Raw genomic sequence first — 17,361 nt, 5'->3', positions numbered from 1 at the left:
TAAGAAACATATTTTTTTTAAAGTGTTAAGTAACAAGATCTAGCAGTGGGTTCATAACTATGTAACGGTAACAGTACTAAATATTTAGAAATATCTGTAACAACTACAATATGACAGTACATGATTTTTACTGGTGACACAGTCACACATTAGCTATTCCTTACTGCTTGTTGCTTTCACTCATAGTTAAAGGAAATGCTTTTTAGTTAGAAGTTAGTATAATTAGCATAAGAAAAAACATCCAAATCCATTAACACATGAATTCCATCTTCAGGCTCTCAGGTTATTAAATGCTATTCTAGGGAGTTCCCATTGTGGCATAACAGAAAAGACTCCAACTAGTATCCATGAAGATATGAGTTTGATCCCTGGCCTCGCTCAGTGGGTCAGGGATTTGGCACTGCTGTGAGCTGTGGTGTAGGCCGGTGGCTATAGCTCTGGTTCAACCCCTAGCCTGAGAACTTCCATATGCTGTGGATGAGGCCCTAAAAAGCAAAACAAACAAACAAAATCCTATTCTACATCATATATAATTTTTGCCTGTCTTACTTAAGGATAAATCTCTATTTCACCTATCTATGAATTTCTAGGGCCTAGAATGTGGCCACTATTTTTTAAAAAGCAAACATGAATTGTTCATTTTTCTGATGGATTAAATCATCATGGAATTATTGTATAGCTCATTCACCCTTGTTCTCCATCTTTTAGTACCAAAGCCACACAATCTGTACTTAAAAGAAGTAAATTAAACCACTAAATAACATATTTAACTCTAACCCAGTAAATGGCTGAATGGAAAACCACTTTACCTATTATAATTTAGTTTCTCAATGTATAAAAGTAGATAGTAACTTCTAATGTCTCTAAAACTAAAATGATGTCCATTTGCCTACTGTCATTTAGAAATGTTAATATAAAAATTATTTGGGATATCGCATTTAAATTTCTCTCTTATCTGACCTCTTCAGGAACTGTTATCTTTATAAGCTACATTTAAGAACTGAGCATTTTATTTCAGAAACTTGGCAGGCTTTTAGACTCATTGTCTATTCTTATTATAAACCAAGGAGGAACTTTATGTATGATCATTAATGTTGATAATCAAGATTACAGATTTTGAAACATTGTTTACTATTCAAGATTTCTGAAATTAAACAAATATTAACTAACATTTTTAATAATTTCATTATAAGTAATGATCACAGCAGTATCGTCTAATTTACATCTTCTATAACGGAAAATGGGAGCTCAGACCTCACCAAAGTATCTAAAGTGGAAAATCTTTAAAAATTAATTGCATGGGAGTTCCCGTCATGACGCAGTGTAAACGAATGGGTCTAGGAACCATGAGGCTGCGGGTTTGATCCCTGGCCCCTGTCAGTGGGTTAAGGATCCCACGATGCTGCGAGCTGTGGTGTAGGTTGCAGATCTGGCTCGGATATGGCCTTGCTGTGGCTGTGGCCTAGGCCGGCGGCTACAGATCCGATTAGACCTCTAGCCTGGGAAGCTTCATATGCCCAGGGTGCAGGTCAAAAAAGACAAATAAATAAATAAATATAAAATAAAAATTAATTACATGAAAAACTGTATTAGATGTTGCATTAGGTGGCACGGAGTACTCTATGCCAAGAAATGTTCTAGGTGTTGGGAGAAGAAATGAACGTAACAGACAAAAATCCCTACTCCTGTGAAATTTGCTTTCTGCCTGCAGGTGGGGGAGTAGGGTGGAGAAGACAATACACAACAGATAAGTTATCCAATGTGTTAGGCTATGCATTTTGGAAAAAGCAAAAGGAGAGCAGGGTAAGAGAAATCTGGAGTGGCCCAAGCAGGGAGAGGGAGTCAGTGAGAATACAGTTTTTAAAAAAGTGTGGCCATTATTTTGCTCAAAAGCTTCACTCACACACCCATTCAAAAATTACGTTTGATGTGCAGTGTTCCGGGCTAAATGCAGTGGGCGGAGCAGGGTACAGGGCAGACAGACCGATTCCCTAGGAGCACGCTTCTAAAACAGGAAGACGACCACCAACAACCCACAACCCACTGTTCGTGCTTGCGTGTGTCACTGCGTCGGGGACCCAGAAGGCACCGAGGGCGCCAAGCTGCTGGAGTAGCAGGGCGCGCGGGGGTTCCGCCGGTCTGTTCATGCGCCCTACACCTCGCCAGACACCCTCCCATCCCTGGCGCCGCGCCCACACCTGAAGTTGGACCAGGCAAAGTGCAGAGCGAGCTGGAAGTTGGGGTCCGCCTCGTCCTGCACGCCCGACACAAGGCGAATGAGCTCGCGCACATCGCGTTCTTGCTGTGGGTCCAACCGGGTCCAGGACGGCGCAGGGGACGCCATACCGCCCGCGCTCCCGCCACTCTCCGCGAGGTCGCGTCCGCTTTCGCGAGAATTCGAGCTAACTCGGAGAGGTGCCGCCGCTCTCGCGAGATTCGCGCTGCCGGCGCTTTGAGTCTCGGCTCAGGTTCTTTTTGGTGGCTTGGGTTGTGCGTTTTCCCGTCTCACCTGGGGAAATCTAGGAACGTCCTCAAAGGGTTAGCCATTATTATTTGTTATATTAATGCTAACCTCTGACTAACCTTGGTTGATGGTGTATCTTCTGATGTTCTGAAAGCAGCCACTTCTTCAGTGTATCTGTTTGCACCTGTATTTGCAGGTCCCATGACCCGTTAGTTGTCCATCCTTCTCCAACCTTCCATTTCTCCAGCGATCTTTCAGTTCCGTTTTGCTTGCATAGGCCACACTACATGGCCCACATTACAGCACGTGTAAGGAAAGCGAGTTGTCCCACGTACAGGCTGAGTGCTGTGCCTCCTGCTCTCGCCAGTGACACCGGGTGGCCCAAGGAGGATTTGATAAACCCCATAGGCAGCAGGTAGAGGTAATGGGCCTCTTTGCTGTTGTTTGTAATTAAAACTATACTTTTAAACTGTTTCTGTTAAGTTTTGCTAATAACTATTCCAAGACTTGTTACATAAAACTCTAATTTTTTTTTTTTTTTTTTTTTAGGGATTTACTAGGTTTTCATGTGGTTTATTACGTTGCATTACTGTAGTAAAAGATAGTGGATTCACCACTTAGTCTCTTTGGGCTGCTATAACAAAATACCATAGACTGGGTGGCTTATAAACAATGGAAACTTATTTCTCATAGTTCTGGAGGCTGGAATTTGAGATCAGAGTGCCAGTATGGTTGGGTGAGGACTCTTCCCGGATGCAGGCCTCTGGTTGTGAAATATGGTGAAAGGGGCAAGGGAACGCACTGGGGCCTTTTTTTATGAGGGCATTCATTCCAGTCCATTCTTGAAGGCTCCACTCTCCTTTTTCCTTTTTTCTTTTTTTTTGGCCATGCCCATGGCATATAAAAGTTCTCAGGCCAGGCTCAGTGACCCAAGCCCCTGCAGTGACAACACGGGATCCTTAACCTGCTCCGCCACAAGAGAACTCCTCCACTCTCCTTTTCTAGTCACCTCCCAAAGGCCGACACCTCCCAAATACCATCATTTTGGGCATTGGGATTTCAAGTTATGAATTTTGGGGGCACACAAACATCCAGACTATAGCAACTACCCAAAATATAGACTGCCCACGACTGCACAAATCCCATAAGAAGTGGGAAATCATAATCATAGCAGTGGAAATGATTCTATACAAGAGAATTTTCTTTCTTTTTTTTTTTTTTTTTGTTTTGTTTTTAGGGCCGCACCCATGGCATATGGAAGTTCCCAGGCTAGGGGTTAAATAGGACCTGTAGCCGCTGTCCTATACCACAGCCACAGCAACGGGGGATCTGAGCCATGTCTGCACACTCACCACAGCTCACAGCAGTGGCAGATCCTTAACCCACTGAGCAAGACCAGGGATTGAACCTGAGTCTTCATGGATACTGGTCGGATTCCTTTCCACTGCACCACAATGGGAGATCCTATAGAAGGGAATTTATACTCTCTGGGCAGTCTTTTCTATTCCAGTCACAATTATCATCTATATGTTTATAAATCAAATTTGTGTACGCAGCTCACATTTTTTCTCATCATTCCAAATCTATAATTGCTTATTTTACATCTCAAAAAAATTAGTTACATACACACTTAACATGTGTCTTCTCTATCCTATCAGTTGGCCTTGACCTCAGGAGGGAGGCAGAAAACTTTCCACAGGGCACTCCCAATGACTTGGAGCCAGGAAGGACTAAGCCACTCTCCCATGTCCCCCTGGCTGGCCTGAGCCAAGGTCTCCTTTCTGACAGAGGAGCTTGAAAAATTTTCCACAGGCACCTCTGATGACTGAGCCCCATTGAAAATACCATTGGGTCCCAGGTATCCTCTGTGGGCTTCTGAGGCTGGTCACCCACCCTGTAGAGGACATGGAAACATTTTTGGAAAGAACATACAAAGACAGTGTGGTAAACAGTCTGGGCGCACTACCACATGTCCTTTGCTGGCCTAGGCCAGTGCAGCCTTCCAGAATGGCCCCCAGATAACTTTTCTGGAAGTGCAGGCAAAGACCAGACCTCACACAAAACTTCAGCCTGGTTAAGGGTACCCTTCCCATCTTCCTTGTCCAGCCTGTTGCCATGCCCCCTTTGGAGGGACTTAGAACTATTTAAAGGGATCAGTTGTGCCACACATGCAACAGAGACAATCTAAGAATGCCCACTATGGATCTACATGCCCAGCCAAGTTTGACCTGGCTTTTGGAGGTGACTTATAAAAATTAGGGGGAGGTACACTGCTCTTTCCTTCATCCATGGCTAGCCCAAGGTGATGCCCACCTCTGGAGAGGAAATAAGGAAATTTGGGGGGACAATATGGTTGATGACCAGGACTCATGCAGAATTGTGGCCAGTCCAGATTTCCCTCCCCAGGCCTGCCTGTACTAGTAGGACTGATCCTGGCTTTTGGAGGGGAAATTAGAAACTTTTGGGGTGGGACTCCCAATACCCAAGACCCATCCAGACTCCTCCAGACCTCCCTGGCCTGACCAAGGCTTTCCACACCAGAGAGAGGCTTAGAAATATTTTGGGGGTCCCTCCAAAGACCAGTCCCAAAGCAGGAGCACAGCCAGGCTCAAGGTGCCCCCACAAGACCTGTCTTGGTAATCACCCCCTCAAGAGGGAGACACCAGCATCTTCAGGACGTGCCCTCACCTTTCAGTCTACAAATGGGAGACTTGGCCAGAACTGGGGTGCCCCCTGGGGCCTCCCTGTTGACCTGGGCTAGTACCTGACTCCAAAGGAAAAGGTGCCTCCCCCAGATGTTTCTCAGTCCCCCTCCTGTGGCAGAGATGTAAACAGTCTGCCAGGGAGGCTGGGGGAGGGTCCTGGATTCTGCCACACCCATGAAGGCCTGGCTGTCAGCAGCACCCACCTGAGTGATCCTGATCCCACTCTGGCAGGGACTGGCCCAAGGCAGAGGGGAAGCAGGGCAGAGTGGAATGGACACAGTTATGGTTGTGCATAGGCCTAACTCATTAGCGTGCCTCCAAAAACATTTCCAAGTTCCCCTCAAAGGGGGTGGAGGTGGAAACCTGCCATGGAGGCCTGAGCGGGAGCCTGCCATTGGGTGGCCCCTGGATATTCACCTCTGGAGGATGTGGGCACTGACCCAGGTCAGCGAAGCCTGCTCAGGGAGGGTGCTGTGTTTTTGATATGCTCCCAGAAACTTTTTATGTCCCCTTTTGGTAGTGGACACAAGCCTGTGAATGCCATGGGGGCCCCAGGAGGGTGCCTTAGTCCCAGCCATGGATGCTGGATCCCCCATACAAACGGAGATTGGTCTGAACTGGCCAGAGAGGCCCCTGGAAAGGTGCCACATGTGGCCCAGTCATAGAAGGCACACCAAAAACATTCCTAAGTCCAATTCCAATGTTGGGGAGCCAGTGAGAATCAAGAAGGGGGTGCCCAGGCCTGGTGGTATTCTCTGTGGGTCTGGTCATTGCATGCAGCAATGACCAGCTATTTTCATGTCCCCTGCCAGAGAAGGGGACACTGCAGGTGGGTAAGATACACCCTGAGATCACAGCCAAGCTTCACCGAGGTCCCCTCGAGGGCTGGTCACTAGAGGCAGCACCCAGCGACTTTCCTAGGCTCTCTTTGGTGGTGGAGACTGGCCTGGGATGACCAGGGAGCCCCATCAAGGTGTCCTGACCATGGTTGGTCACAGACCCTGGCCACCTCTAGAAGTGTTTCCAAGTGCTCTCTGTGTGCCATAGCACTGGGTTGGGATGCCATGGGGTAGTGCTGGGTTCCAGACATAGCCCTGTGCAGGGCCTGGTTACCTGTCTATTGAAAATCTTTTTAAGTCCCTTTTAGAGACAGAGACTGACCTGGGATGGACAAGAGGGCCCAGTGATAGCCCTGTCCTGGCAACAGTCTAGGTGTGGCTGGGGGGTCAGATGTCCCTCTTATTATTTTTCTGTATCTCTGGAGTGGCTGGCCAGAGTTGCTTGTGGAGGGGCAGAGGGTCCAGCCACAGTCCCATGTGGCCTGTTGTCACATTCCCCTCTAGAAAATGTTTCCCTGGACCCAACAGGGAGAGGGTGTCTGGGGCCAGCTTCCCATTCAGAGCTTTAGAAGCACCTCACACAATGTTTCCTAGAATTCTAGAGTGATCCAGCCAGAGAGGGGGGACTGTGGACCTGGTCCCTGCCTACCCGCACCCCTGTATGGGCCCCACCCCTGTGTTGGTGGGATTTGGCTACCCTGGGAGGCACAGGGGTCAGGAACTGCAAGAATTCTTGGCACAGAACAACCCCATCCAAACCCTTGCACTGAAAGAATGAACCAAACTCTAGCTTGTCTTTTGGCAGCATGTGTCTCTAGGATGACCCCAGGTCCTATCTCCCACCCCAAATAAAGTATCCGCTTGAGAAGGCTCAATGCAGACCAGAAATGTACTATTTGTTCTAGTCCTGAAAAGGGCCTGTAATTGTGAGTATGTATCTTTTGCATCTCAGAAGCGTCACTCTCAAGATCCCAAGAGCCACTCCTTGGAAATGTAGTCATTAAGTAAGGCCTTTGTCTCCCAGTGCCATTCCTAACTTCCACAACTGTCAGTGAACAAACACAGATGAACAGATCACATCTGTACTATGCAACCCTGTGTACTTCTTTCACTCTCTGACTTTGCCAAGCACCCCTCCCTCAGTCTCCCCTAAAATGCCCTAAACAGCTCTGCACTCATGTGAACAGAGCTCAGCTCTATCCCCTCTGTCAGAAGTTACTGAGTAAAACCTGTTTTCCCAGCTTTAACTACTGTCCAGCTGTGATTATCTTTGATAGGGGCACCCAGACTGGCCAAGCCTGCTTGGTCAGTGTGTTTTCCGATGAGTTCTGTTCTCATCTGGTGGTGGGGACATCCCAGGATACAGGCAGGCCCTGAGGGTACCAAGTCTGGTCACAGTCCACGTTGGTCAGCAGTAGGGGAGGGGCTGGCCATGGTTCCACCTGGGCCCTGATGATTATATGACTCTCCCTTACTATTTCCAGGCCACCCACTGGAGTGGGGACAGTGTCCTAGTTCGGCCAGGGGGCCTGGGGTTGCACACTGGGCCGTGCCTCAGTCTTGTGGGGTCTGAGTCATGGGTAGCCCTCACCAAAAAATATCTAAGAGTAGGGGGTGGGGCCAGGACTGTTTGGTTTGCCCAGTCAGGCCAAAGGAGGGCGCCCCAGTCACATCACAACCCCTCATGGGGTGCAGGTGGTTGTGTACCCTGAAGGCATTTCTGTCTTCCTCCAGGAGGGGGCGCCAGGAGCCACCACAGTCAGCCTGGATCTGTTGTAGGAGGTGCGGTGCTCTGTTGCAGGATGCACTTCCAAAAGGTTTTCTGTATTGCTTAGGAGGAGAAATGAAGATAGCAGGGGTGTGTGTGTGTGTGTGTGTGTGTGTGTGCGCGCGCACGTGTGCCCAGAGTGGTTGTTGAGCCACCTTCAGAAGATGTTTCCAACTCACCTGCAGAAGTGGACACTGGCTGGACCAGCTCTTGGATGCCCTGGGAAGGGCCCAGCGGTGGCAATGCTAGAGCTTTAACCCACTGCACCACAAGGGGACTTCCTCAGGAGAAATCTTGAGTTGACCATCAATCTCTACATGGGGAGGGTGGCCCATATGTTTGGTACTTGTGGACCACCGCATGAGTACAAAGATGAGTCAAAGTGCTGGCTGGTCTAATGCACTTGTTAGAGGAACGAGCAGAGTTTACCACAAAGGGAAATGCATGGGTGCATAGCAGGCTGGCTTCTGCTGTAGGCAGCTGGGCTGGCCACCAATGCCCAACTAGAGGTTGGAGGCCAGGTTAGAAAGTTAGAAGAGATGAAATTGGAGAAGGATGTTCTGCATCCACCTCTCTGCTTGGTTCAGGCCTGGCAGGTAAGGTGGGAAAGCAGGATAATAAATTGGAGACATTAGCTTTTTGCCAACCTAGGAGGGTGCAAGCTGCTATGGATTAAAAGCCAAGTACTTGTGACAGCCTGATTGGGACACTAAGAAGTGGAATCCCTGGGAAAGTGAGGAGAGTGAATTGTTATATTGACAGTGAAATGGAGACCCCTATGTCCTAATACAAAGGAAAAATTTTAATAGCAATTGCCCTAGACTTCTAATATCGGAGGAATATACCCCAAAATTCTTAGGAGGAAATTTGCAATCCTTTCTCTGTCCTTTGATGCCTTATCATGTCTTTGAAATATAAACATGACAAGAAGTAACTAAAAAACTGTCTACAAATTCTGAAGGAAAATGGAAGTAAAGAGACTTTTTAAAATATAGAAGCTTTCTTGCCCCAGGTTAGTTCATAGCTTCCAAGAGATTATTTGTCATGAGCAAATACAAATCTTAAAGTCGTCTCCGTAAACATTAGTAAAAACTTGAGCCATGTGAATGGGTAACTCTAACTCCTTTTGCCTGCCAGGAACACAATTTGTATTCAAATGTTATTTATGGAGTTCCCCTTGTGGCTCAGCAGTACTGAACCCAACTAGTATCCATGAGGATGTTGGTTGGATCCCTGGCTTCAATCAGTGTGTTAAGGATCCAGCAATGCCAAGAACTATGGTGCAGGGTGAAAACACATCTTAGATCCTGCATTGCCATGGCTGTGGTGTAGGTGGACAACTGTAGCTCTGATTTGACCCCTAGCCTGGGAACTTCCATATGCTGCGGGTGCAGCCCTAAAAAGACCAAAAAGAAAAGAAATTATTTATTTTGTATTGTTATATCTGAATTATGGCTAATATTTTATAATGAATTCTATGGGGAGTCTGTGTCTGAATGTATGTTTATATTTGTGAATATAGGGTTTTTTTTCCTACTTTGCCAAGATTAATTTGTGAAAGGTCTCTATTTAATTGGTTTAAAGAAAACATAAACTTTGGTATCAATAGTGTACTGATATAAAACTAGGAACTTAATTTTGTTTCATCTGCTAGGACACAATTTTAGTGGACCATTGTCCTGTTCTTGATGGAATTGGGAAAGGCTTTTCTTTACCTTTTAAGTAATTTGACTAAAAAACAAAGATTCTGTGTTTTTGTTTTCTTTCTTTTTTTCTTCTTAGTAGGGCTGAGCCTGCAGCATATGGAAGTTCCCAGGCTAGGGATTGAATTGGAGCTGCAGCTGCCGGCCTATGCCACAGTCACAGCAACACCATATCCAAGCCACGTCTGTAACCTGCACCACAGCTCATTGCATTGCTGGATCCTTAACCCACTGAGCGAGGCCAGGGATTGAACCTGCAACCCCATGGTTCCTAGACGCATTCATTTCCACTGCGCCATGACAGGAACTCCAAATCTTTTGATATTTCGACAAGATTCCCCCAAATCAAATTCTAAATGAGGTCTTGTTGATCTAGAACTAATTTTGGGATTTTCAAGATGACCCCTGAAATATCTCAAAAGATGTATTTTCTCTCCTTATAGAAGAGAGATTTTAAACTAATTGGGCTTATTTTATATGTTAAAATATGTGGGGAGCATTTTCAAATAAGAAGTGATGCTAGACTTTCTTTAGGGTATTTTTGTATGAAATTCCTAAGAATCTGATACATCCTTGTATAATGTTGTCATTTGTAATTTTAAAATTATGTCATAGGAGTTCCTGTCATGGCGCAGTGGAAACGAATCCAACTAGGAACCATGAGGTTGCGGGTTCAATCCCTGGCCTTGCTCAGTGGGTGAAGGATCTGGTGGTGCCGTGAGCTGTGGTGTAGGTCCCAGACGTGGCTCCGATCTGGCGTTGCTGTGGCTCTGGCATAGGCTGGCGGTTAGAACCCTTATTGGAACCCATTTACATTGTTGGAATGTAAAGTGGTGAGGCGGAAATGGAAAACAGTAGGGCAGTTCCTAAAAAATGAAGCATAGAATTGCCACATGATTCAGCAGTTCCACTTTTTTGTATATACCCAAAAGAACTGAAATCAGGGACTCAAACAGATATTTGTACACTAATAATCATAGCAACACTATTCACATTAGACAAAATGTATTCTATACAGTGCAATATTATTCAGCCTAAAAAAAAAAATGAAATTCTGGGAGTTCTCTCATGGTTCAGTGGGTTAAGGATCTGTCATTGTCACTGCAGTGGCTTGGTCAGTGCTGTGGTGCAGGTTCATTCCCTGGCCCAGGAACTTCCATATGCTATGGGTGAGGCCAAAAAATACATAATAATAGTGAAATTCTGGCACATGCTACAACATGGATGACCCTAGAAGATGTTACCCTAAGTGAAATAAGCTAATTTCAGAAAATCAAACACTGTATGATTCTACTTATAGAAGGTAGTTAGAGTGTTGCAGAAGCAGTGGCATTGGACAGAGACAAGGTACATTCAGAGATGTGGAGTAGCCAGGTTTATTCAGTGCCCATGTGGGTTCAGAGGAGTCATCTCTAGAGTCTGAGCACTAGGTTTTTGTTCTGGGTAGCTTTTACACAATACAGACTTCCTGGTCTTGTTTTTCCTGGCAAGCAACCCGGCCCTCCCCCTTCCCCAGAGCAGAAAGAGTTCCTGCCTAAAAAGCTGAGCAAGAAAGATTACAAAAGCAAAACTGATGAGCAATGCTTGGAGCTGATTTGCAGGGCTGCTAGCAAAGACATAAGGCACATAGTTGCTACATGATTACAAGAAGGGTGGTATGGGGCTAGCAAAGCTGCTGTCAGGCAAGCAGCTACCTCTTGGCGGGGGGTGTACTTTGTGTTTCTTTAGTTAAAACACTTACTTCAAGAGTAGTCAAATACCGGAGTACCGGTAGTGGTGCAGCCAAAACAAATCCAACTAGGAGCCATGAGGTTGCACGTTCAATTCCTGGCCTTGCTCAGAGGGTTAAGGATCTGGCGATGCCATGAGCTGTGGTGTAGGCTGCAGACACAGCATGGATCTGGCATTGCTGTGGCTGTGGTGTAGGCTGGCAGCTACAGGTCCTATTGGACCCCTAGACTGGGAACCTCCATATGCCGTGGGCATGGCCCTAAAAAAACAAAACAAAACAAAAAACCCCAAGAGTAGTCAAATTTCAAGGCAGAAAGTAGTTGTTGCCAGAGCTTAAGGGGTGTGAGGAATGGGAAGTTACTGTTTAATGAGCACAGAGTTTCAGTTTGGCAAGATGAAAAAGTGCTGGAGATGGAGAGTATTGGTGGTGGACAACAATTGAACATATTTAATGTCACTGATCCTTACACTGGAGAATGGTGTATGGTGTATTTTTATTTTTTTATTTTATTTTATTTTTTCATTTCATTTCATTTCATTTTATCTTTGTCTTTTTAGGGCCTCAACTGCAGCATATGGAGGTTCCCAGGCTATGGGTAGAACTGGAGATGTAGCTGCTGGCCTTCACCACAGCCAAAGCAACACCAGATCTGAGCCACATCTGTGACCTACCCCACAGCTCAGGCAACGCCCGATCTTTAACCCACTGAGCGAGGCCAGGGATGGAATCGAACCCTTGTCCTCATATACCTGTCGGGTTTGTTACTGCTGAGTCATGATGGGAACTCCCTGTATTGTGGATATTTAAAATTTTCATATATATTTCATGTAGTTATGATATTTTGACATATTAAAAAACCCTTTCTGGCTAAGGAGAGGCTGCTCCTCCTAGGGCTAGCCAATTCTTAGAAATAGCAAAGGACTTGGAATATCGAATACCACTGACATGCATACTAACCCGTCTAGGCAGTACTTCCTCTGCCTGGCCCCTGTGCTCCAGGAAGCAAATTTCTCTGCCTTAATCATTTTACGGTCACATACCAGGCATCCTTGGACCTACAGTTTAGAGCCCCTTGAAAGGATGCAAATTAGCCAATCCCGCCCTTTACGCTGCCCTTCCAGCCCTTTCCCTCAAAACTTCACTGAAGACTTGTTCTCCATTTCCCCTCTCTTCTGTCCTCTGCCACCTGATCAAAACCTGGCACTTCCACTGTGACTCTGCAGGCACGTTATGACCAGTCTCTAGGATATGTGAGTAGAGTAAACTTTGTTTTTTTTTGAGTCTCTCTTGGGCCTCCTCTTGTGGACATACCTGATTGACCATGAGATAAAAGAACACAACAAATAATTTGAAAAGTATGTGTTTTTTTACTACAGTAACAAAAGACTTATCAATGGATATTAAAATTAGTGGGTGGAATTTGAGGAGTCACAGGGTATTTATATGCTCTGTTAGTATACATGTCCCCACGAAATACCGATTTATTACAAAGTGGAAAGGAACTTTAGGGTGAGAAGGCCTGCAGACAGCACTTAACCCAGTGAGCAAGTTACTGTCCATAACAATGTAATAGGGGCAGGCCGGATGAGGACCATTAGAGGGCCACCTCACCAACAGTGAGGCAGAGAGAGGGTAGGTGAGGGGTGGATAGCAGCCTTCTCACTGGGTGCCCTCCATGCCCTCTGGTTTCGGGATGGCGAGTGAGTTGGGGAGAAGTGGAGGCCTGGGGACAGGCTGAGGACTATGTCCCCCAGAGCTCTAGGGCCCTTGCCATGGCTGCCCACTGGCTGGGTCCAGGTGCCCTCTCCCCCCCGCCCCACCAGTGACCTAATGGCCCAGGCAGTCTCTCTGGGTTGCGGTCCCTGGGACCAGCCACTGTTTACTCAGCCTAAGGAGCCTGAGGGCTGACTGGGTCCCAGGCACCTTGCCCCCTCAGTGAGGACAGCTGAGGAGGATCTGGGGACCTGGCCCAGAGGGTGTCATTAGTTGAGATCTGCCTCTTCAGCTGGGCCTGGGCATTGGTGAGAGGACCCAGAGTGGGTGCTGGCCAAATGCTCCTAGGCAGAGTGACCAGCCCATACCCCAACCCACCTCCTCTTAGCGAGGGACCTTGAACAAGTAAGATGAAGGGTAATGATGTCACTTTGCTTATGGGGTTCGTTAAGTATTAAAAGCCACAAGGAGGCATGGAGACAGAATGTAATGCTTCCCCTTCCCTTTATTGTGTACTATACTTTAGTTATTTATTTATTTGTTTTTGTCAGCTGTGGCACATGGAGGATCCCAGGCTAGGGGTTGAACGAGGGCCTTCACCATAGTCACATCAATGCCAGATCTGAGCCACATCTGTGACCTATACTGCAAGTTTCAGCAATGCCAGATCCTTAATCCACTGAGCAAGGTCAGGGATGGAACCCATTCATTGATACTGGTTGGGTTCTTAACCTGCTAAGCCACAATGGGAACTCCATGTTATACCTTTAGCTACAAGGTTGCAGAACAGCGAATAACATTTGTCTTATGGAGGTTTACAGGGACATTGTGACCTGACCTACATGGACAGCTGTAAGAACAAAGGATTCCTGCACCAAGAGTTTGCAACAACCTACAGCAGAAATTGACAGAACAATAAATCAACTATAATGAAAAATTTAGAGTTCCTGTCATGGTCATGGCTCAGCGGAAACAAATCTGACTAGAATCCATGAAGACGCAGGTTTGATCCCTGGCCTCAGTGGGTTAAGGATAGGAAAACATTTGATTCATGTGCAAAGGTCCAATAAAACAAGAAGAAACATTATAAATAATCATTTGGGTCAAGTCTGGCATCTTGAATTAGCTATTTGCTTATGATGTCTCCTTTTTGTACTAGCATTGGTGTTTCTTTCCTATTAGAGTGTCACTTTAAGATGAGTTTGAGGCCAGCACTTCTCTCTATAGACCAGTCCACTGCAGGGGCCCTTTTTAGATGGGAAATATGATTCTAAGGGTCAATTCCCTCCCCTTTGCGGTGCATGAGCTAGTTAAAGGAACCTGACAGGGGCCCTTCCATTTAGGTTGGAGGGAGTCCTTTATTTATTTATTTATTTTTAGGGCTGCACCCACGGCACATGGAAGTTCCCCTGCTAGGGATCAAATTGGAGCTACAGCTGCCGGCCTACACCACAGCCACAGCAACACCAGATCCAAGCTGACCTCTGCAACCTATGCCACAGCTCACGGCAATGCCAGATTCTTAACCCACTGAGTGAGGCCAGGGATTGAACCCACGACCTCATGGATCCTAGTCAGATTTGTTTCTGCTGTGCCACAGCAGGAACTCCAGAGGGAGTCCTTTTGCCTTTTTTTGTTTTTGTAGCTGTTGTTGTTGTTGCTATTTCTTGGGCCGCTCCTGCGGCATATGGAGGTTCCCAGGCTAGGGGTTGAATCGGAGCTGTAGCCGCCGGCCTACGCCAGAGCCACAGCAACGCGGGATCCGAGCCATGTCTGCAACCTACACCACAGCTCATGGCAACGCCGGATCGTTAACCCACTGAGCAAGGGCAGGGACCGAACCCGCAACCTCATGGTTCCTAGTCGGATTCGTTAACCACTGTGCCACGAAGGGAACTCCAGAGGGAATCTTTTAAGTGGAGTTGAATCTCACCTCTGTGTCCAGGTGTCTTTTTCTTTGAATGGTGCCAGTCTCTGAAACTTTAACAACATGTCAGTAGGGTAACTGGGAGGCTGAAAGGAAAAGGCAGTGGTTAGGGGCTGTCGTTTTGTGAAGTTGTGGTGAAAGTGGCTAGAGAGGTTCCTCTGCCACTGCAGTGTCAGCCTTTGAATGACCCGATAACTTAATAATAGCAAATGCACTTGGTTGCAGAATTGCATCTAATGACTCCACTTCTTCGTGTGTGTGTGTGTGTGTGTGTGTGTGTGTTTTAGGGCCACCTCTATGGCATATGGAAGTTCCCAGGCTAGGGGTCAAATTGGAGCTGCAGCTGTGGCCTATGCCACAGCCATACCTATACCACAGTTCATGGCAACATGGGATCCTTAATGCACTGAATGAGGCCAGGGATTGAACCTCATGGATACTAGCTGGGTTCGTAAACCTCTGAGCCACAACTGGAACTTCTAACAACTCCACTTCTTGTTTCCCATTTTTGATAGGCTGTCCTCAGGATATTAAAAATTCTCTTTGTATTCAGAACATACCCAAATCATGGACCACTCCAAAAGCATAGCGATTGTGTAAATATTAGAAGATTTTCCTTTTGCCAACTGACAGGCTCTTGTTAGTGCTATTGATTCAGCCTTTTCAGCAGAAGAAACATTTGACAAGGGACCATTTTCAAGGATAGACACTAGAGAAACAATGGCATAGGCAGCCTGGTACTTTCCATGAGGTCCTCGTAGATGTGAACCATTAATGACTAATATAAAATCAGAATTATCCATTGGGTTTTCTCAAAGGTCAGTCCTAGGAGATAAAGGGTTATCAGTTAAAACAATACAGGAGTTCCCCTGTGGCTCAGCAGGTTAAGGACCTGGTGTTATCACTGCAGTGGCTCGGGTTTGTACCATTTTGTTGGGTATTACTCCTAGTGCAGGACCCTTGATTTCATGTGCAAAGAAAAAAAAGGATGTGAATGAAAAATATTGCCTGCCACGTCAGTAAACAAAGGATGTTGCAGTCATCAAGCCATTTACAGCCACTTCACCTGTCTCCCCAAGGTGAGCCCTGAGGGAGCTCAGAATGAAGTCAGTGAAGACCTACATGCTGCCCACTGCCAGGCCCTAAGTCACTGCAGCCACCCCTGAGGGAGCAACCTGAGGGGACTCCACATGGTAAAGAACAGGATTTCAGAGGTTCATATCAAAGGAATGATTCCAATGAGCTCAGACTTTTGCATCTTCCCATACCTAGGAAAGTGCTAAATTCATTAACCTGATTTTCTTCAATCAACAGTTAATCTGCTGAAGTTCCAACTACCTGGTGTTTCTTGCAAAAACTCCTATATATCCTGGCTCCTCCCTTACCTCTTTGGAGCAGTCCCTCTGAGAGGCTGCTTCCTGGGCTTAAGTTCTCAGTTTCGATTACCAAATAAAACAATTCTCAACTTTTGGGTTGTGTATTTTTTTCCCCAGTTGATAATTCCAAGCTCTTTGCATTCCAGACCAGAAACCACTGTGAACTGGAGACTGGCACTCTACAAGTGTTGAATCAAGGGCTGCTGCAGCGGCCAACATTCGACACTTCCTGAAAAGAGCTCAGGGTGGGGATCAGGAGAAAAAACTCCGTGCTCTGGGAAAAACTGGCAGAACAGGTCTTCAGACAGATGTTTTCAGGAGAAGATTTTATGAGCCCAATTCTCACATCTCCTTATATCTAGAAAAGCACTAAACTCCTTCATGGTGATGTCTGCTCCTCACCACTAGCAGAAAACTTCTGCAAGCTGTGTGCTTAATTGCATGTACCTCCCCTCTTCACCAAAATCACATATATGCTGACCTTCCCACCCTGCCTTTTTGAAGTGGTTTCTCAGAGCTGTCTGAAATGCTGCCTCCTAGGCTATAGCACTCATTTTGCCCCAAGTAAAAATGTTGTGCATTTGTTTTCAGTCAACAATATTTTAACTTGTACACTTAAAATGAGTGTGATTATAGAGATAATTCCCCCCGCCCCAAAATGTGGTAGTGTTCTCCTGGAGACAGGACCCCAGGCCTGCATATAATCTCCCTGGACTAATTGATAAAACCAGAGAAAAGGAATGGAAAATTGAGGAAGGCACTTACTAACTCATGTTTGTGAATGTGGCTCTCCTTCCGATCGAAAGTGTGCACTTGTTGGGGTAGAGGAGTTGCAAACCATATTCACAAAGGCGGGGATGGGGGAAGTGGGAGGGGCTGAAAAGCCTGGATTGCTCCCCGGAAAAACCAGTAACTCTAATCAAGGGACCAGAGGACAAACACAGCAGCCGCTGTACTAGTGAGAGTTAAATTGTCAGGGAACTCGCCCATCCCTTTCCACCCCCTGGCTCCTCACCCCTTTGCAAACTCCGCTCAGGGACCATGCAACCTGTGGACACCCGAAAGCCTGGCCCCGCCTCTCCCTTCCCCATCGCTCTCCATGGAGGAGGCCGGCCAGGGCGCCCTCCAGAGCGG

The 17,361-nt window shown here is 46.5% G+C and overlaps 1 protein-coding gene across 2 annotated transcripts in view; it reads right to left on the bottom strand.

Annotated features, from left to right (window-relative positions):
* TUBGCP5 (tubulin gamma complex associated protein 5) overlaps positions 1-2,384 on the bottom strand; it is a 44,554-nt gene extending 42,170 nt beyond the window's left edge. For both annotated transcript variants that reach the window (XM_047772200.1, XM_047772201.1), the window contains exon 1: positions 2,199-2,384. In XM_047772200.1, coding sequence (XP_047628156.1) covers positions 2,199-2,344 — 146 coding nt within the window. In that variant the 5' untranslated portion in view covers positions 2,345-2,384. The remainder of the gene's footprint in view (positions 1-2,198) is intronic.
* Positions 2,385-17,361: the final 14,977 nt, after the last annotated feature.

This window comes from Phacochoerus africanus, chromosome 3 (genome assembly GCF_016906955.1).
Source record: "Phacochoerus africanus isolate WHEZ1 chromosome 3, ROS_Pafr_v1, whole genome shotgun sequence".
Classification (NCBI taxonomy): Eukaryota; Metazoa; Chordata; class Mammalia; order Artiodactyla; family Suidae; genus Phacochoerus; species Phacochoerus africanus.
The sequence above is the reverse complement of the archived record's forward strand: the minus strand, read 5'-3'. Positions and strand labels throughout refer to the sequence as shown.